The sequence below is a fragment of the Nothoprocta perdicaria genome, unplaced genomic scaffold (assembly GCF_003342845.1).
Source record: "Nothoprocta perdicaria isolate Ctin4 unplaced genomic scaffold, notPer1 scaffold_191, whole genome shotgun sequence".
Classification (NCBI taxonomy): Eukaryota; Metazoa; Chordata; class Aves; order Tinamiformes; family Tinamidae; genus Nothoprocta; species Nothoprocta perdicaria.
Genome location: NW_020455105.1, coordinates 1377299 through 1399906, shown reverse-complemented (window position 1 = coordinate 1399906; position 22608 = coordinate 1377299). Strand labels below are relative to the sequence as shown.

The window sequence follows — 22608 nt, the reverse complement described above, 5'->3', positions numbered from 1 at the left end:
TCAGGACTGTGGCAGAAGGCTCTACACACAATTGCACAAGACACAGCTTCGCACCAGAGATCATATAACATCAGATGAAATGAGAGCTAAAGGGCATCATTAGAGCAGACTGTAATAAGATCACTTACACCGTCCTTTCACATTTTGATGTATACACCTATGAAAATTGTCATCACTTTTTCATTTAAGCTACCTCAGTATCTTTGGAAATTTTCATATATATGAGATTTACAGTCTTTTTCGTTTCACCAAATACTGACTGTTGCTATGGAAACAGACATATTCCCCAAATACTTAAATTTCTTCTACTTTGGTTGCTCTAATCATCTAAATTGCAAGTGATACATAGAGAATATATCTCTTTCTTCTTTGTTTTGGAAATTACGACACATTTCATCTTTCCTCACTTATGCCAGGCCAGGCTATGCCCATGGAAGTATRGATGCTGCTCTAAATTTAAATTGTTTTAAGATGGTTATTAGGCACACATTTTGAAATTATTTTATAATTCAGTGTTTCTTCTCATTTTTGATTTCAGGAAAAAAAAATACAGCACAGTAAAAAACATGCTTTTCTTAATGTTAGAAATCTTGAGACTTATACTCACTTTCCAATTGCATTTGGCAGAATTGTAAGCTGATTGTCATCAACTTTTAAAGTTGTTAGCCTTTTCAACAGTCCTGCAAAACAGATCACATTTTTTTAGAGACACATATACAGTAGAAGTAACAGAAAAATATTTTGCTTCCATCTTCTTTACATTCTTACTTCAGTTAAATCTGTTTACCACTCAGTAATTAGAATTTGGAAATAAGAACTGAATATATCTCATTGCTAGAAAGTTTATTTCATAATGAAGTCATTCCTTTTGTACTGAAGCTAAAYACCCTTCAAAAGCAATCTGCATATACGTGCATCAGAAGATGACAGAATGCAAACACTGGCGTGCTTATGCTACGGCATTATAAAACACTGAAATAAAAACAGCTGTAAGCACATCTAGCACCACTCAGGCAATACTGCTGGTAAGCAGTMCTACCTAGTGCAACAGTGCGAGTTAGTAGTACTAGAATTCTGAGTTGGTTAATTTAAATTTGGGGGTCTAATGGTTTAGTATAYAAAGGAATGCACCTAGGAAAATGGAAGTGATGATAATGATCTAGTGGGCTCATTTCCTGGAAGCAACAGAAGGAAACAACCATCTCAGTGTCTCTGAAGGAATTAGGACTGCAATGAGATAACCAGTGAAATACCTTCCACGAACTCTACATTTTCTAGAGAAATCTGTGCATCTAAAGTAGCCAAAACAGAAATGATCTATGTCTCTGCTAAATGCTCCCATATGGAATCACGCTACTGTAACCAAGAGTGGTACAGTCTTACAAGGCATATTTTAACTGTTAAAATAATCAATGTTACTTTAACATATTTTATTATCTGTATTATCTAACAGTATTATTTTCACAGTATTATACTATACTATTATATGTATTTTTAAATTTGGATGAAATAATACCCATGGCTAGATCAAATCTTATTTTGACTTTACAAAATGCTGTTTTTGATTGTCCAGGTATCAGATGTTTCRGGCTCCCTTGGAATTTAGTACTATTGCTTGTTTCAGATTTTTAATAAAACCTCATCACTACTGAAAAGATATCAATGAAATCCTTCATTGTAAAACATTAAAAGACTGCATCAGCTTTTCTCACCTATGGAGTCTGGCAGTTGCTGCAACATGTTGGATGACAATAAGAGATCTTCAAGTCCTTCACAACCCGATATGTCCAAATCGACTGTTTCTATCCTGTTTTTTGACATATCCAGATATACCAGCTGCTTTAACTTCCCTATAGACTTAATAGCATGATACAAAAAGTTTTAGTTGTACATATATACACTGCAGGCTGCTTTCTAAGATTAATTGATAAAAGACAACAGCAATACAGGTTTACAGTTATCTCAGCATGCTTTTCATGAGATTCACTTGACTAAGAACCATCACTAATGGTCCAGTAAAATTCCTATTCAGGAAAGCTCAGGAAAAAGAAAGGCTGGGGCAGAGCTGACAAGAGTGGTTTACAGACAATGGACTATTAAAATGCTCTTCATTATTCTCTAGCCTTTAATTCTACAAGTCAACTACAGCAAACTAAGTGGCACATACCGAAGAAATTCACATGTTCCAGATTCATCAAGGCTGCCGACAATTTGATTTCTCACAGTCACAGAGGTGTGTTACTTCCTCTGCTGGACACAGATTCAAGGGAAATGAACTCATGATTCACTTCTATTCATAATGGCAGACCTTAGAGTCCCTGAAGCTAGGCATGTATGTAAATATTTTGCATCAAATTCCTTTTATGAATTTTGTAAATCTAAAATTAAACTTCAAATATGCAGAGTTCAATTCTGAGAGCTCAGGCCTAATAGTCCCCTTCAAGAGCAGAGTGTTTAAGCTGCAGGGATAACATCAATGAGAAACATGTTTATGAGAGGAATTCAGMCTTCATTTCTCTTAAAAATTATTTAGCTTTTCAGTATCTGAAGCCTGACAAGATCTATTTTGAATGAATTGCTGGGAATCACTGAGCTTTGAACCAACTATTTGAACTAGGGCTGTCTACATCGCTGCCTGGAGAAGCAACCTGCCTCTTGATCAGCTATTACAAGACTGTCACTTCATTCTCGACGTGGAAGTTCACCAAGAGAACCAACAACCGTGAATGTCCCCGAGCGAGAGGTCCGGGTTAGGCAGAGGTGGCAGGGGAGGCGGCTGGGAAGGCGCTGGGAAGGCTCTGGGCCAGGCCTGGCCGCGCGGCTCGGCCTCCCGCGCCACGGACAGGCACACCGGCCAGACGAGGAGCATCCGACTGGAAGCCCTCAGACCACAAAGCAAACAGCCAAGCATTTGGCTCTGTAAGGGAGCCCCAGGGATTGAGGAAGGCTATGGCAGCTGCCTGTGAAGTTTTATGAGCAATTCCTTGGTTTATTTACATAGGCTTTTAGTTGTTAGTCTCTGTACACATGAAAAGGGCAAGTTCCTCCAGACAGCTCCATCTCCCCCTCCTTGCAGCACAATATGGACATTACTTGTTCTCTCTCATCTGAGAGCTGAGATCCAGTCTCTGCTTCTAAGGAGGCAACACCCTATTATCCTCCACCAGCTCTGGGTGCTAAAAAAGGGGAACCTCCCTCGCATCCCAAGCTTTGTCGTTCTACCCCTACCAGTATCTGAATGTAATCTTTATTTCTGGTACCAGAAATATTTTAGCCAATTGATCAACACTGGACACCTGGCACATCTCTGGATGTCAGGATTCATTTTCAGTTAGCATTTTTTTCTATCTTTAAAGGTTAAAATTTTGATCAACATTAGCTTTTTCTAAACTCTCGATTCAAACATAACTTATTCCCAGAAAACAATTCAGTTCTTTGGAAYTGACAGCAGCAGGACCAGGGCGCCTCTTCCCGAGGAAGGCACTAGCTCAGCAGGAGCAGGTTTCAAACACATTTACCAMACAATTTCATTGTGAAACTGAAAAGAAATACTGATTAGAAAGCTTGTTCCTGATCTCCAGCTGGTTCTATCAGTAAATACTTTCAACTACAGCTTGTTTTTCATTAACAAAACATTCAAAAATTGGGTATGTAGACAGCAAGTGAAAATTGCCATTTTCTGTGCAAACATTCTGCTCAACAGAAAACAACAATGAACACAAAACAAATTATTTAAGATGAAAWCATCAGACAATTCAAAAGAGTGAATTTTCATTAATATATCTTCAAAGCCAAGCATTCTTCTTACAATGTACCTGAGCACATTTAGGATAAAAAGCTTTAGTGCTGATTTTTGCTTGCACCTATGAAAAACATTGTGTGAAACATAAAACCAGTTGCCTGTGTAGTAAAATCCTAACGACAAAGGGTTCCTTTTCCCTATCATAATCATGGTAGGCATTTTAAACTGATCATCTCAAATAACTATGCCAATAAAAACTGAAAATCAGAGTTCCAGTGTGGGATAACAACAACTGAGAAACTCTAGTATGTATGTCATTGTATCACACAAGAATTTGATTATATAAAATAAATGTTCATACCCCAGGTAGTATTTGCAAAGAATTATTATCCATCCATAGTTCCTTCAGATTCTGTATTTGCTCCAGAACCTCAGGCTGAGGAAAGAACAGGCAACATTATCAGCAGCTTTGCAACTCTTCCCCTGGCCCCGATTCCCTGCTCATCTCGCTCTGTTCTACCTCACTTTGGACAGAAATTTCATGACAGCAACAGCAGACCACATTAACTGACATACACTTTTGATCTCCCTTTTTCAAACATAAAAGAAATTTTAGAAGTACGTGGAATAAAAAATGAATGCAAAGCCCTTAGAAGTTCTACTGTTTCCAGATAATTCATTAGCAATATGTAGTTGATGAACAATGCAAATAAGGGAGAATTGTAGAGCTCCACAGAAAAGATAGACAAATCTCATCCTGCAGCACATGCTTAAGTCTGTCTTCTGCTTAATTTCTAGKCTCAAAAATAGCTTAACAAGAGCAGATTACTGAATGCTTTCCAGGATATAGCTCATAGTACAATTTAATGGCTGCAATTATCATTCCCAATAGTGCAAAATAGAAGTATGCAATGATCAAGCCTGAAAATCACAATAATGTTAAGCTTTAATCTAAGGTATTCTGTTTGTTTGTTTGTTTTGTTATTAGAGGACCTCAGTGATAGACAGTGATAGACATTGAAAAGAAAGTAACTCCAAGAAGAATTTTTTTTTTTAATCCTTACAGCTGTGAAAATCAAGATTACCATGCTGTAAGTATTTTGGTGTTTCAGGCTAAGTAGTGTTTCTGTTCTTCATGAAACACTATTCTCACATGTAAAATAAGACTTTCAGTTTACCTAACTTCTAGAGCCAAACCTCTAGAAGAGGTTTTTTCAAACACTGGTAGAAACAGAAATGAAGTGTTTCCTTTGCATCACGCTGAATCACACTGTAGCATTCTGAAGCGTGGAGTACTATTGCACTAGATTTGTTTCAACACAGCTGCTAAAAACACACCTGCCTAATAGCACTGCACCGTAACTGAGAACTCCAATTATCTCCTGTGGTCAAACTACCTTGGGATATTCTAATTCCCCAAATAAATCTGTTTTTCCTGTTGACCATGTCACGGTATGGGGGGAGCTCCCTCTGAATATCCTCGAAGATAGGAGGGTACCTGCTAATCTGCAGTTCTACATGCACTCACACAACGTGTTTCTATTAAGAAATGATTCAGCACTGCTTTAAAGATGATTTACTTTGCCTCAGCTATCCTTGCTGAAATTGTTGTCCTTTCATGGTTAAAATCACTTAATTTCTAGGCTAAATCTTTTGATGTTTTTCTAAACTTAAGCTTTGGGTTGTGATGATCAGCAGTTCTTTTTTTTTTTTCTCCAAAGTGTTTACTGAATGAGACTATCATAGGTAATTTTCTTTCTCATCATTAGAAAAACACTTTTTTAGTTTCCTCTCAAACCAGACACCATTCAGTCTTGTGTTCCTTGAATTTGGATTTTCGTATACCATAATCCAGATGGCATCTCATTAGAGTCCTCGTAAGTGGTTCTGAAGCTATTTATCCCTGTTAGAAATGCTTCTGCTAGTGCATTTTTGGAAAATATTCCCATTTTCATCACAAGATCACCACAGTCAAACACTGGCGTCAATCTTTGATAAAGGCATCTTACAACCTACCCTTCCTTTTCTCCACACCTTCAACTCTTCTGTTTCAGAACTTCTGAAGCCTTCCTGCAACTGAGACCAGACTCATAGACTCTGAAAGTAACTCCACCAGCTGTCCCCTTCTTTCCTGGCACAGGTACTACAAGTGCTACTATCGTTAGTTTGCTTCCATTGCTTGAGACTTAAATAGCCTGGACGATTCAAAATCCTTGCTCCATAACTTGTCCCATGACTTGTGCTCTGGTTCTCCCTGACACTCATGTCACAGAAAATAGACTCCCTTCCTTCATTATCTGAAGCCACTTGAATACGGTTGCTATTTAGGATGCATCAATTTCTATTTGAAAGCCACTTATCTATCACATGATTTGAATAAACTTGCTTGCAGAAAATTAACGRACAGAATTACTTCATTTTTGCAGACACCTTTAATCCTATCTCATGCTTACTGCACAGCATCGCCAGCATGAAGAGCACAGGGCCGCCCAGCACAACCCTGACAGGGACGGAGTGTCCAAGAAAAAAATTCAGCTCCTTCCCAAGAACACAACTCTGTGCAGCATCTGACTCCCAGAAAAAGAAATTTCCAGTAGAAACTAAATCAGATCTTCAGAATACATGAGAACAGGACCCCTTATAACCCTGGTCTCAGATGATCTTCATTTGGACTAGCATCACTAGATGTCACCATGACTTCTGTGTGCAGCTGGGTCCCTGCCTGCTGGCCCATTTCACATCCRGCCTTCCCTCCTTCACACATTTTTGGATGAGTTTCCTGAAGAGCAGCCCACGTGAGGGGTCTGTCCCGACAGCAGCACAGGGCTGTGGGACTCCTGATTTGTGCTTCATATGAAACAACACAAAAACTGGAGACTGTTGAATTAACATGAAGCAAAGGCTGCAAAACCAGCTCCCACAAAAACCACACTCTAAACTTGAGAAACTTGAAATATTCTGCTGGTCAAAATCCCACAGAACTTCTGAAAAATTGTTCTGTACAAAAAAAAATATTGCTACTTTTAATTAAAGTCTGACTAAAAAAAAAAAATATTGTCTTCTAGGCAACACTATGAATTCCTAAACGTTATTAGGTTTTATTAGAGATGCTTGATGTAGATGAAGTTTACAATATGACTTTCTAGGTTATGAATCACAGCAAATCCTCTACTCCACAAGCATGACTGCAACGTGCAGCCACAGTATCATCGTGCCTTTTAGGTAAAAGTGCCTGTTGGCAAAGGGTCCAAACACACCAGCATGCTACTAAAAATGGTGCATTTCTTACCAGTTCAGAAAATTCATTATTGCCCAAATCAAGCCTCTCCAGCTGAGTCAGTTTGTGCATTGACCTGTAAGAGATTAGAATACATAAGATGAAATTTCTGCTTGGAAACTGTGGGTCAGATTTTTCTCTCACATAAACATAAAGCTCAGATAATGCTGTTACTGCAAAAATAATCCTATCAGTTCTGTATTGATATAAGCAAAAACAATATATTTCATCTTTAAGACATGAAATTCTGGAACTAAAAAGCTAGCAACAATTATTTTAGCATCTTAGTATGGTTTAGCATAGTGATCCAAGAAAAATTACACAGCTTATAGTTAAAAGCAGCTGAGAGTAATATATATTTTCACATCTTTAATACTTGTTTTAAAACTTGTGATCAGCTTGTTTATACAGCACAAGAAAATGTCTGGCTCTTTATAGCAGAAGTCCAAACTATGGYTGTTACCATCCTAAAACACCAGTCTTGAGCAAAACATTTTTGTGAAAATCACCGAGTGGCTGGAGATGGAAGGGACCTCTAGAGATCACCCAGAAAACGGCCAGCAAAAGCCTACACTAAACAGAGCGGGCTGAGCGACGGCTGGGCTGGGTACTTGTGCTGGTTTGGAGAGCAGGCAATGAGCTGAGGGGGGTCCTCTCCCCTTTGGGGATTGTCTCATTACCCARTTCTGTAGTACGAGTGACCTGAAAAACAGCTGCTACTTCACTTGCACGTGACGAGTTACCCCGAGAAGCAGCAGGGAGCTGTGCTYCCCATCACTACCTGCTGCTGTGCAAAACCTAGGCCAAGCCGATCCCTGAGAGCAGGAACACATCAGAGCAGAGCTTGCAAATTCGGGACCCAAAGTTTTGGCAAGCACTGCTCGCTGTGCCGCTCACGCAGGGGAACGTGCCGGGGCGATGGGAGCGGCAGCCGCTGCGGGAGCGGCGGGAACGCGGAGCAATGTGCGGGCACGAGGCTCCCGCAGAAGCCCCATGCAGGCAGTGCTTCCTCGGGGGGAACATGGCCTTCACACCCCTCTTGCTGCAAGAGACCCTGCACATGGCCCAGCAAAATGAACCAAAGCACCTCATCCTGCTTCAGAGCACTGAGAGAGGCAGAGGCAAGCCACATGAAGAGGAACCCAAGGCCAGCGACCCTGAGCACGCACTACGTAGGGAAGGGCTGCAAAGGAGGAATAAGCTGGCGTTACACCTGTGCCTGGGGGCTGCACAAGGGCAAAAAAGRCACTTTCATCACTTGGCCTCAGGTGACTCAAGCTGAGGAATAGAGGAAAAGTGAAAAAAAAGACTAAAATGGACTTGAAGAATTTCTGGATTTAGTGAAATCAATGAGATAGATCTCTCAGGTTTAACTGATTTTGTGCTGTGAGAAAAACTGGTTATCTCAATTGTAACTTTAACGCTAACTGCATATATCATACCATGTGCAGGCTGTTAAAAGCATTTACCATCTACTAATTTTTAACACAGGCAAACTCTTAAAAGGCACACAGAAGTTTTGAAAGGCTATAGTGAGGGCACAGGACATCAGAAGCACGCACTTAAAGCAACACCAAAGCAACAAAGCTGCTTTCAGCAACAGAWCTGCTTTCAATAGCTGAGCAGCTTGTGAGCATGAGCAGCCGGCCCACGGCAAAGGGCAGGCATGACCGTAACATCATCACGTGGAAGACACGATCAGATAGAAGAATTTATGACTACTGCAACAGCCATTTCAGCAGCCTGCTGAGGTAGTGAAAGTTGAGCCTAASCCAAAAACCAGCGCAGTCCGTACCTGGCTCCCAACATACCTGCTCCCTGCCCACCTGRGAAGGAATATCACTGTGGCACTGCAAAGTACAGCCTCTCCTATTTCTTAATACTTGTACATTGACAGCTGCTTTCATTTTTTGTTGTGCATTACTACTATTCAACCAAATATATCAATTATACCCAAATAAGCGTTGAGGTTGTTTACACTGCACCAAATAATGGAGTTAGAAATTTGCTGGGAAATGATCTGTTTCTGCTGCTGGTGATGGACTCAGTAGGATTCACATACAGAAAAACAAGGTTTAACCAAACAAGGAGCATGTGTGATACAAAAGCCATTGAGAGACAACGAGCACAGCTCTCTCTGATAGATTTTTACATTATGCTTTGCAAAGTCTGGGCTTTAGAGTTTTTTATCGATCAAAGAAAGTGAAATAGTATTTGACTGCAGTGTATGTTAACACGGAGGTTGTGATCCCAACATTTCTATTTGTCACAAACTGCGGATGTCTACTGCAATCACACTTGGTCACACTTGGCAGAACTTGAACTATTCCTTTTTTCAAAATATCTCAAATTTCATCCAGGATTTTTTCAACTTCTCTTCCCACAGCAGTTAAGTTTTTGCTTGCTTGGGTTTTTGAGAATCATTTACACTTGCTCGTCAGCAACTKATCAGGTGCTGTTTTGGAAATCATAACATTTTCACTTAAATAAATTTGACCCCTTTGAAGACCAGCAGCTTTTGTCAAGCAGCCCTGCAGCACACACACACACACTCAGCCTGGCAAGGACGTTGTCAAAGGCATTTGACCCGTTGCAGAGATCTTCTAAGAAATCCTGACTGCAGGTTTCACTCCTTAGGACCAGACAAAGGTTTTAGAGCCTAGGGAACGTATTTCATCACATTAATTGAGCATTGCAAGTTCACAGTCATTGACACTTGCAATGCTACATTTCTTTTTCAGTTATAATAACTATGCGCACCCTCCCCATGGCTGCTTACAGAGTCTTTACAAGCAAGAACACAAAACATGACCCATTTTAAGTAGGCAGCTCCAGAACAAAGATTTTTACACTGAAATTACTGAGAACTTCTAGCATGAAATTTCCCCATGCCCACAGCAAAAACACTCACACAACCTAGAATTAACTGCCAACTTGGAAGTGGAAACCAAACAGTATTTCTCTGTTATTTACATATATATTTACTTTCTGTTCAGAGACACTGAATACAAATATCTTGCAGTGTCAAACTGAAACATTTTAAGGATGAAATGATTGGTAATATTTAGTTATATATCATGTTTGTAAACAAAGAAAAACAAAGCTAAAACTTCTATATTTCACATTGCTATCTACCTCTGGACAAAATCATTTTACTTTTTAAAGTGAAGTCATTGTATTAAGGAGGAACAGTAAAAGGTGCAATTATTAGTAATGCTCTGTAAAATATTCATTACTTAAATGATGTAATTTAATTAATGTGATAATAAAACTTGCAGCCAAAATCTTCCAAWAAATCCTTATCTATATCACATTTGGATCTATCCTTCTGTTCATACTTAACCGTAGAGATTGAACGGAGACTTAATTCTCAGCTACTGAAGTCAACATCAGTTTTCCTGCGGACTTCCCTAGAGGTTCAGCCAGGAGGGTGTGAGACACATACACATACATACATACATACACACACACACACACACACACACACACGTTTGCTTTCCCACCACAATAATGCAAACTGTTTCATCGAAAATGAATAATGTGTTTACACAACCTTAGAGCATCTACTGAACAGTCAGTGAAAATTTAGCATTACTGACAATTGCATTAATAGTATTCACATTCCATAAATTATAATTCACATTATATAATTTCAGTGATATTAATTATAATTTAGTCTAATCACATATATTCTCTCATGTAGCCTTCTCATGCTGTTGGTTCTTTGGTTGCCATTTTTTGACTGCAGATACATACACATTGCAAACACTTCAAATAAACAGGAAAATGCCTTCRGTTTACAGTTCTGGAAAAACAAATGAGTCAACTGCCACAGATTATTTTGATGAAATCACAGTATTGTCATAAAAATCCTGGTTTAAATCTAGGCCAGATTTGAAATGGTGCTTAGGAGGTTTATTGAAACCTTCAATCGTAAACTTCTTACCATAGCTGAGTTTTTTCCATATACTAAGTATTGTATTTATGAATGATAAAAATACCAGATAACTAAATTCACAAATAAAAGAAATAAATCAGAGACATCGGACTGCACTACACTTATGCAATGATAAATACAGTTATGGATGCAATATAATATTGCTACAGAAGTAATGCATGTGTCTTGTATTCTATATTTCTACAAGATAGGAGAAAGAAAGTTTCTTGTAACGTCTTATTTTCTTATGTAGCAAATAATCATATTTCCTTATTAGTTTATGATAAATACGTATTACTATTTTCTGAAGAAATTAAAAGCAACTAAAAGCAGTTATATGGCTGGCTTTGGAAATATCTACTGTACTAATTCAGAATAATATTTTCTCATMCTTTTATTGCACACAGTAACCTTTATTTCAAAGCTATTTGATAATGTGACACTCCAGAGGTTGTTCCAGTTCTACTATTTTAAACCTTACAATGTAACTTCCAATCTAKTTATGAATCAGTGTACAAGTTATATTGTAAAGTTATGACTTATAATTTACCTGTTTCAGAGCAGTTAAGTTTTAACCCATGGCTGAAGCACTACAAGCTACAAGCAAAGCGCTGCTCATCCATACATCACTTAGAGCGGCACAGAAACCTCTGAACTGGGTTTAAATGAAACTCAAGACAATGTATATAATTTCTACAATAAAATAACATGCGCTGTAAAAAACAAAGGACTGCAGGAATAAATTAATCTTTCATGAACTACCAAACCCATATTTTAATGAGGCTTCAAAATAATAAAATATGTTTAACTAAAAATTAATTCAGATGATACAAAATAGTTACACAAGAATTGAAATATGTAACAGATAAAATATCTAAAATAATATCAATATTTCAAGTGTAACTATAAAAACAATGCTCATTTCTACTTCCACAGAAGTTCGGATTTTCCAGTCTGCAGTACCAACTCTCAGTTGCAGGAAGGCAGCAGAGGCCCCGGAGCGGCGCCCCGAGGAGCTCTCCCGGATCAGGGGGCTGCAGGGTCTCACCGCGGGTCCTGGYGCTGCCCTCGCCACTTCTCTGGGCCTCAGCACTGGTGCCAAGAGCAGGCGGGGGCAGAGGCCACAGGGCACCGGCAAACACGCAGCGTGGCCGGGCACAGACCTTGCGCACGGCCAGAGCAGCCCCTTCATCAACCGCGCTAGCGAGGCCGCCTCCACGAGCCTCTGCGCACCAGGGCTGCGCGCTGTCGCTGCGGGGCTTGGCAGCGCCACCTCTACACAGTCTCCTCGTGCTGACGCTCCTGATGCTGCCACTTCTGGTGCCTGAAAATCTGCAGACTCCCCATCCTCTGCTGCCCATGCCACTGCACACTCAGGCCACGGGCAAGAGCACACACTTCATCTTCCAATGGCAAGATGAGAAAATCCATTTCAATGCCCAAAAGATAGAACTGCTGGTGCAGAAGGTGTCCTAAACACAACCAACTCACCTAAAGCACTGAAGTCTTGTGCAATCTTATTTAATTCTTTATCAAGAAGTTAAAATTAAAAGCACCATAGAGACACCGAGTCCTACAACCAGAAAAAAAGAAGTCAAGATCTTCCCAGGATTCCATCAAAATAAAAACACACAGACACTCCATTTCAGGAAAAAATGTCCACGTGARAAAACATAAGGATTTCAAGAAAACAACATGGACTTAAAATATTGTCTTGAATATCTGACCCTAAGTTCCATCAGTGTTGTTTATGGAAGAGACAGACCAGATTCTGAAACTGCTCCTTTACTCCGGGGGAGCCAGCTGTCACTGCCTAACTGGAAGGGTTTGCTCAAATCCGTGTACAGCAAGGTGAAAAATTCACATAATGCACATTGTGAATTTCTGCTTAATCAATTATATGCATAAATAAAGTGCACAGTGAATCTCATCATTCAGTGCAAAGTACCTTACAATATCAAGAATAAAATCTTGTGTTTACACACACACACACACACACACACACACACACATATATATATAATATATATATTTAGCCTCCATAGTTTACACCTTCCTTTCTGAATGCCTGCACCTTGTTCCTGACAAACAGTTTCGCATAAGAAGCCCGGCTTACCGAACGTGTCTGGTTTGGGGGTGCTCACAGGTCGGGCAGGCGCAGCGGGCACAGAGCCCTGCTCCGGGCCGGGCGCCCTGGGCGCAGGTCGGCGCTGCCGGCAGCAGCTATGCTACRGAGCGGTGCCACGGAGGGGCCTCCCCAGCAAAGGAAGCAGCTGCTGCTGCCCTCCAACAGCAAGAAAATCCCATCCCCGCTGGCAGGCTTAGCAAGTTGGCTGAACAGCATCTGACAGTCACTTTTTTCCTGAATGCTGCAGTCCCAAATCCCTTAGTAGTTACCTATACAGCATCTTTACCTATTTGAAGAAATACGATTCAGAAAACTGAAAACTACCTCTTAGCATTTTGTACYTTTTGTTTCGTACTCATATTGTCAGCTCTGCTGAGAGCCAGGACCCTGCTCTATGAGACCTGCATTTGGTCAAGGAGGCAACTATCGTTTTCACACATACGTAAGGCGGGTGACATAATTCCAATAAAAATCACTCCCAGTTCTGTGAAGAACATACTCTCGTTGGCAGTTACGAAGCAAGAACCCCTGCAGGACCTAAATTCAAAACCACTGAAACAGCAAAACAGAACAAAGATCACCCCACTGGTTCCGCTTCATAGAGGGAATATCTGGTGAAKGGCCAATGGGCAAACGTGAAATTTTAACAGTACAAAATGTAGTAATTTAATAATTTTGTTTTTTTTTTTATTAGACTTAAGTAAAATGACTAATATTTGGCATCTGACTCACCATCTTGAGGGTGGCAGAGAGGCAGCCTCTACTTTCCTACTGCTAAATGTTAGATAAAAATCTTTCATCGAGATATACAAATCTCTTATTTGAGTTAAATAATTCAGAATAATTCAGCAAATGCTTTATATTATCAGATACTAATTTCGCATGGAATGAGTATACCTAAGTTTCAGGCCTATTTTTAGAAAAGACTGAAAATTCTAGTTTGACCCCATTTTCCCACTTACTGTAATGGAGACTGGGAGAAGGGTCTAAATTTATGTGCTGAAAAACTGATCGGGATGAACCATGTGCAAAGGGTTCAGCCATAAAGCCCTGAGAGGCAAAAATTAACTCCATCTGCTAGAACTAAAAACACAGTCCTGGTATGTGACTCTCAAACTTTAGCAGTCCTTTTGAGCTTCATTTCCATTTAAAAGTGGCCTAAACATGAACATAGTGAAAGAATGGGAATATTTCTACAGGTGAACTCAAGGAATGAAATGAAGACAAAACGTGGATGAATTTGTGATGAAAAAATGTCCCAATTCAGTAACAATCTCTGAGAAGGAAAGGAACGGTCAGAGATGGCAAGGAGTGCCTATACAGAAAAAAAGGATTGGTGTAGGGAACACATCCATCGCACAGCTCCGCTCCCGCTCAGAAGAGCGGCCGATACCTTCCGCAGCGTTCCCCCCCGGAGAGCTGTAACTGCAGAAGCAGGGTTTACAAGCTCGTGACGATCTGCTCTCTGAGGCTCTGCGCGGCTGCTGCCCTGCTGCCAATTGCTGGGGGTGCAGTCCTTGCTCCTCGTCTTGCATAAAGTAAACCTCAAAAGCTAATTAACCTCATCAACGCTGGCCCTTCATTTGGCTCTCAGAACAAGTGCCAAAGCCTATGGCAGTGCAGGACTAACATATACAGCTTGGGGGGGGGAGAAGTAACTGAAGGGTTAAGGGGGATAATTTCCTTTTTCAGCTCTCAGAGCGCTACTACAGCTATTCTCCATTAGGCAGTATGGCAAATATATGCAAGATTTGTTCCATAATGCAATTACACTCATGAGCTTTAACTGAAGTCCTGCTGGAGATTCTGAGAGGGAAAAGGGCAGCCGTGTGGGTCTAAAGAAAGGCTACAGGGAACAAGTACTGGCTAAATACACCTACAAAYGTATTTTAGTGTGAAGAATAGCTCACAACTATTTAGAAGTATTAAAAATAATTAACCAAAGAAAGCACTGACCAGCTACATAAAATGTATTTATAATATAAAATGGTAATCACTGAAATTAATTCAGTATTCTGTAGTTTTCCCAAAATCACCTACTTTGCATATGCTAGAATGTAAGTGCTCGGGAGCACTTACACTCGGGAAATTTTTTATTTCCCTCACTGCTCTTAGATTGCATAAATTATCTCACTGTATGCCTAATTGTTCAAGGTTTGAGGGAAACAGTAACACAAGGTAACTAGTGCCCCCACAAAGCTAGTCACAGATTAAGTGCCAGCTACTGAGCTGCCTTCAGCCTCCTCGGGCGAGGGGACAACCTCCCCTCTCAGGAGAGGGGCAGCAACAACCGCAGCCTCATACACTGCTCACAGCACCTGCAGCTCCAAGGTCCACCCTGWGACACAAACAAGGAGCAAACAACTGGTGGAGCAACTTCCTTGCACCTCAGAAACCAACCACACCCAAGAAACAGAGCACAGATCCCGAACGTAAACCAATTGGATCTCATTGGTAACAGCTGGACACAATAAACTCCTTGGGTTTACTACTAACAGTCTCAGGAACAGAAGTGTTATTGAAGGCAACAGGCCTAATGTTAAGTCACAAGAATGCCTTTTACACTTTTCCAGAAACAGTGGAAATAATTGCTGTTTTTATTCAGCAAATCTCCTATCTGAGAAAAACTTATTGGCTGTGACATGTTTTAGATGTCTGAGTGTCTTCTGAATCTTTTAATATTCTGATGCTGAGATGAAACTAAAGAAACAAGCAAGGYCCTATCTGCAGCCCTCCAACACTGCAAACACTGAAAAATGTTTATAATTATCTTACAAAGTCAAGGCAAAGTGGCATTGAAATAGGGAACAAGAAGCAAAACTGACCTGACAGTGTTTCAAAAAGCATTCTGATTAATCACCAAAGATCCTTCAAAGTGATATATGACAGTTTTTATAATAAGATGACTGAATGACAGTTTTTATACGATGGTTTTTAGAGGAATGGCAGCTTCTGAAATATACACAGTACGTATGCAAGAACTGATTCATCTAGATTATCCTGCCTACTTTCTTAGATTGGAAAAAAAGTCYGAACTGCACACGCGCATAAAGGCTGTAACTCTACAGATTTAGATACCTCTGACTTGCAAACTTGAAGCACTGCAGAATACCTGCTGTCATTTTATAAGCATTGTCGAGGCAGAATCTCATCTACTTCATAATTAATACTGCTTTAAAACAAAATAACACAAGCTTTTAATGGACATTTTATAATGCTGTTTAGAAAGCTTTGATCTTTTGAGTCCCTTTAACACAGCCTCAGTACTTAAGACACGACCAGTGAAAGAGTTGCAAGTAACTGTGCCACACACCTATACAGAGAGCTGGAAGAGGGCAGAGGAAGGAAGAGGAGGTTCTGGGGAGACCTTACTGCTCTCTACAGCTGCCTGTTCGGAGGCTGTAGTGAGGCCASAATAACTACAGATAAGACAAGCGGAAACAGCCTCAAGTTGTGCCAGGGGATTCAGGTCAGACATTAGGAAGAATCTCTACAGAGCCCGAGTGCTGAGGCATTGGAACAGGCTGCCAGGGAAGCGGGGGAGTCACCGTCCCTGGTAGTGTTCAACGTGTAGACAAGGCGCTTACGGACATGGTTTAGCAGGACGGTGTTGAAGGGTTTACAGCTGGACTCAGTGATCCTGAAGGTAATTTCCAACCACAACGCTTCCAGGACATGGACAAACAGTCCCAGGGCTGTAAGGTGCTGTGACAAATGGTCTGCCAGGACACCCTTCCTGCACTGACCAGTGAGCATTGGGCACACAGCACGAGGTGGCATCAGCAATAATGCCTGGTCTCCGAGTTTAGCAGCTCCAGCCTTTCTCAGGAAAAGTCTGGGGAATTCAAGGGGAAAATAATCCCAGTGAGATGTCCTCTCCACCAGACAAGCAAGCTACATCTCTGCTGGGAGAAGCCTAGAGGGCATGTGCAGGATCAAAGCTATCAAATACCACCTGCCAAGAGGGCCTGAGAAAGTCCAAAGGAAACATGGCTGAAGAACAGAAAAGATTTAGAAGAAATCCTACAAAAAGATGAAATGTGTCCAAATCAGGAAAACAGAAAAAAAATATTAAATATGAAATGACCGAAAATGTCTTCCAAAATGTTTGATAAAAGGTACAAAAACTACTAATCAATCTTTTGTCAAGAACCTCGGGAGCAGGAAGCCTGCCAGACTCTGTGGAAAAGGCATAAAAGAGATGCTCAGAGAGAAGATCACAGCAGGAAAATTCAATTTCTATTTCTGTCTTTGGAATTTGGGAAGGCTCCACGCATGGGAACATTTGCTCATGGAGAATGAATGAAAGGTGGAAAGAATGAAACTTGAATGTAACCACAGACCACTGACCTTGGCATCTGTACCAGATAAACTAACGCAATCACTTCTAAATATCACAACAAGTGGTTATGTGGATAAATATAACACAAATAAATTTCTTTGAAGGGAAGTGACTGCTCAAATGTCTACTCGTATTTACGTAGAAATGTAAGAAGTTATCTCCTTTTGCCCTTCAAGCCAAAGGCACCCCTGTGATCTAGCAGGTAACACCGTTCAAACGGAAAATATGTCAGGCTCTCAAAAGTCACATCACATTAATATAATAACACATTAACATAATATTTGAAATCATTTGAAATATTGTCCAAAGATTTGAGATATCTCTAAGGCAAATAGAGGCAATAGTCCTGAATAATATTTAATCACGTGAAAGAGAAAATAAGTCATTACATAAAATATTGTAAGAAGCTGTCRAATAAACATACATTTTCAGGATAAACAATTCCTAAGAATACCAGCCAGTCTACTAATAATTTTCTAAAGCGAAAATACTGCATACAGAAAATAGGAACATCCCACATCACTGTCATTTGAAAAATAACATATGATACAGCAAGGCAGAGTTCCTTGAAATGTTTAGTATGCTTGTCAGTAAAAAATATCAGGAAAAAATTCAAAACTTTTATGAACAATGAATTACTAACTTTCTATCAAGGAAGCATCTGCCTATACAGGGATATTTTGGCCACATTTTTGATAAAATTATTTAGACAATTTTAGTCCAAAAATTTCCTATTCTTTAATGCAACATGTACTAAATGGGTACACCCTGGAGATCTATGCTCTGCTTAGAAAGCTGCATTTCAGCAAACTATTGTTCATGTTTATTTAACTTGATCCTTTCATCAGTGGCTCGAGAACCCTTGCCTTTCAGGTACTGTTGATATGAGCCAACAGAGAGCTAGGGTATATACAAAATGTATTTAATACATGTTCATACCAAAATACTGAACAGTTTCTTTTAAAAAAAGCACATATAAATGTACATATGCAGAGAACAGATGGTAGAATATGATATTTTTAATAATTSTCCTGTGAACAACTTTGAAATTGCATCTAGTGTACTAGTAGTACTGAGTTAGCCRAAGTTACTTAAGATGATCATGCAGCATATAAAACTCACTTCTACAATTAAAATAAAATCATTTGCTTGTCTTCATGTGTTTTTTTTTTTTTTTTGTTATATTAGAACTACTGGACAAAGTACCAACATCATCAGGTTTTCTGATTTACTTATGCTACAGCAAATAAATTGTAGGCCAAGAATAAAAGCCTTCAAGAACATATCTGAAAGAGCTACATCACATGTTTCACAGCTACATTGTGATACATATTTTGATTTATGTTCGTTTCYGCAGTTATAGGTGCCTGCACCGCAAGCACAGAGCGCTCGACACCACCTCATTTCTCTTACTGGTTGCGAAGATAAAACTGTCCCACCCTGCTGGGAAGCTGGAGTGAGCACCGGAGCGAGCAGCGGGGCACCCGCAGCAGCTCCGCGCGGCCGCCCCTGCCCTCGCGCCCTCCCTGCACAGCCGCCGTGCTCGGCCCTCAGCTCGCGCCCTCCCGTAGGAAAGCGGCCGCTGCTCTAGACCAGGCTTTCTTTTAGTAAAGGACACATTCCACACTCCCCCTAAGCAGGAGGCAGGGCTTGTATCCCCTAAGCTGATGCCCTACCATGTGTGTTAGCTCCTGTCCCTCCACTGCACTGTGCATTTTGGGTTTTGCCTGCACAGAAACMTGCTCAATGGCATAAAAGGGGCCCAGAAAAACACAGATCTCCCATTTTTGTCCCAGCTGATACAAAAATGGCTGTCAAATTTCCTGTACTTCGACTTTACTTCAGAATGCAGCTGTGCTTTATAATCTATCATTTTTCAGAGCACTTGCACAAACAAAACTTTCTATTTCAAATTCATCTCAGTATCTAGCAAAACCACCTGCCATAGCGCAGAACTGCCAACAAACATAACCTTGAAAAATGCTTCCCTTATAGTTATAGAAATGAAAGAATGTCCTCACTTTAAAAATTATACAGTGGGAAAAAATCAGACAGCCACTTGATCAAATATAACGCTATTGAGAACAGAAGCTACTCTGCTTCAGTTGGCATTTTCCAAACATTTGCTAAACTTGAAAGGACAAAAGTTGCCTGGCAAAGCCCACTACTGTTCAGCAAACACCAAAAACACTTGGACACTTGGTAAATACAACAGCAGTCAAAGAACAAAAACAGTAACAAAAAAACACATAATTTCTATTAACAACAATATCAAACAAAACAATCCTGTCCCATGCTGCTGCCACTGAAGCAAGCAAAGCACTCACCACTTAAGCAATTAGCCCAGAGATAAACCAATATTGTGCAGGACCCCCGCTCCCCTGCGGAAATCTGCTCCCTCCAACCTAGCACACATGACCCACTGGCTCTGACAAGACCTTCTGCGCACAAGAACGAGGCACTGCACTGCCGTACTCCTAACTGGGTAAACGATGTCATCAGAATCTGTGTCGAGGAATAAGACATGCATGTTGGTACTGCTGCAGTACAGTGGGAATCGCTTGATGTTGCTTGGGCTTGCCACTGCACTGAGACCACGGCAAGAGGGATTACCCCAGGTGTGTGCAGAGGAAGTGCTGAGGGGCCAGGCTGCCTCCCCGGGACGAGAAGCGCTGCCCCGCGAGGGGCTGAGCTTGGGGCTCCCGCGAGGCTGGGCAGGTATCGAGGTTGCACATGTAAAGACTAGGAACCTGCTCCAGGGAACAGGGCTCATCTACACGCAGGTACAGGCCTTGGCAGCCGACTACAACGACTATAATTTATTCTTGCTTTTCTAAAAAATAATTAAAAACAGAGAAGTTTATACAAAAAAAATCATTAAGTTTATACAAAAAAAAAAAGCACATGTTCCACTGACACTAAGAATACTGCATGAGAAATATCTTTAAAAAAAGTTTTGCCTTTAGGAAGACGCCCATAGAAAGCCATGAATACATCCTTGTATCAAAGGCAAAAGGCTTACACATAGCGTTTGGATAAACACATGCCTAGGAAAAAGGGTGCCCTTGTTAAAATGAGCCAAGTAAAAGGCAATTCAGTGTCAGCAAGCTCGCATACATAGTCTAACGTCTCCATAATAAATCTCCCTTATAACGAGGACATATGCCCCCTGCAATTCCAAGTGCAGGTCAACTGGTCATAAATCCTTCAGAAATACACTTTTTTTTTTTTTTTTTTTCCTCTCTCTGTAAATAGTACCAAGAAATAATATCAATCTGGATTACTTCTTCAACATGCTAAAATGCGAACATATAAACTGTACTGTGAAAATAAAAAAAATGTACTAACATCTGTGCAGATCATGGCGAGATAGTTCTGCTAAGGTCACAATTAATGCATTTTAAAAAAATTAGTTGCTTCTGGTAGACAAAAATACTGTTACATCACCACTAACCAGAGGTATCTCATATTTTGTTTTTATGTCCTTTCATTAAATGTTACACATTTAATGAATTTATAGATTTTGCACGTTATTATAATCACCCGCTTACCAATATACACCTCCGTTCATATGTTATGTTTATTCTTTCTCCTTAAAATTTCTTTAAACAGTTGAAAAAGTAACTCATAACAAAGGCATTGCTAATAGTAAAAACACTTTGCATTTTTGGAAAAGGGAGTTATCAAAATATTCCATCACTTACTTTGGTAGAGTTTTCAAGTGATTCTCTCTCAGCTCCAAAATTCTCAATTTGACAAGTCTGGAAATAGAAAAAAATCAATTAGCTCCATCAAAGAATTCATTCAAGAATTCATAGGAATCATTTTGTCTACTCCAACAAGACAAACACCATAAGTTACCTTATCTCAAATGCTTCCAGTTAAAAGCAACTGTGGTACAGGCTCACCACTTCTTTTGGCACTGTTCTAGTCCCGACTTCTGCAGCTCCACAAAGGCAGAAATACACTAGAGAACTGATCTCCATCAAATTTAATGTATTTTGAGCAGAAGCTGAACACATGAACCAGAACCTGGGTACAACAGTGCTTCACAYATCAGTATCATTGCGCAAACACTACCTGGCAATATCACCTAAGCCACAACTGAATTCTGAGTAGCTGCCTGAAGGAGGGTGGAAATGCTGCTCATTCCCTTCCCAGTGGAATGGAGGTAGAATGAAACTGCCATTTCTGCTAAACTCACACATGGCTCCTACTGCTCTTCTGAATGACCAAAGCAAGATGCGCCAATTCTGCAGGTGGAGGGTCCCTTCTGGTTTATGCTTACCTATCTTTCGGTTCAGTTCTACTGCATTTATTTTTAATCCCATTCTACTCTTTGATTTTTGCAAATCTCTCTTGCTCTCGCTTTCTTATTTTCGCTTTGGCTACTCCACTATGCTAAGTCATTTCTTATCCTCCTTTTGGACTCACAGTGCTTTCTATTTCTGTTCATTTTTCAAYAGACACAGACCATATTGTTATTTTCTGTCCTTGCCACAATTTAATAACACATTTGATCAAGGACAGGACTCTTATTTTCTATTTCTTCCCACCTTTTCCCTAAACCACCAAATTGCATCACTTCATCATAAAATTCTTGCTGACATAAAATTCTCTCTAACAACAATCATTCATCAAAACAGGGCTGAAGAGGCAAAGCCTGTATCTTCCAGTATTTTCTTTTAAATAAACACAGCTCTTAAACAATCCTTTAAAACTAAACTGGGTTTACAGGAAATGGTAATGTACTTGTAAGACTAATTCTTACCTTCCAAAGTTAGCTGGAAGAAACTCCAGAAAGGCATCATTTAGATAGAGCTGGGTCAAGTTTACAAGTTGCGTGAAGCCATCTGGTAGCCTAAAAAATAATTAAAAGCTTAATCCTGGTACTCAAGTTGCTATGGAAATAATAACAATGTATATTTATAAAAAGAAAGATGACACACACGAGTCTCTCTCTCACCTTGCTTTTCTACCCAGCTACTCAGGAATTTACTTACAGGCATTTTTTTTTTGCCTATTTTCTTCTTTTGCCATCACCTGATCAAGTTCAAACTTCTGGGATTTTTAAGCTACCTCAGCCTTTTCCCCCCTCCAATTTTAGGAGTGGGGTTTTTTTTTTTTTTTTTTTTTAACCCAATTATTTTAAGGTTTTGACAGGAAAACTGATTGTCAAGAT

General features: G+C 40.1%; 1 protein-coding gene across 1 annotated transcript in view; it reads right to left on the bottom strand.

Annotated features, from left to right (window-relative positions):
* The window catches only part of LRRC7 (leucine rich repeat containing 7), a 95855-nt gene that overhangs the window by 36946 nt on the left and 36301 nt on the right, over positions 1-22608 (bottom strand). Inside the window, exons 5-10 of the mRNA XM_026037186.1 lie at positions 22198-22287; positions 21131-21187; positions 7032-7095; positions 4104-4178; positions 1713-1857; positions 608-680 (exon numbers count right to left, since the gene is read on the bottom strand). Of these exons, the coding sequence (XP_025892971.1) occupies positions 608-680; positions 1713-1857; positions 4104-4178; positions 7032-7095; positions 21131-21187; positions 22198-22287 (504 nt within the window). The remainder of the gene's footprint in view (positions 1-607; positions 681-1712; positions 1858-4103; positions 4179-7031; positions 7096-21130; positions 21188-22197; positions 22288-22608) is intronic.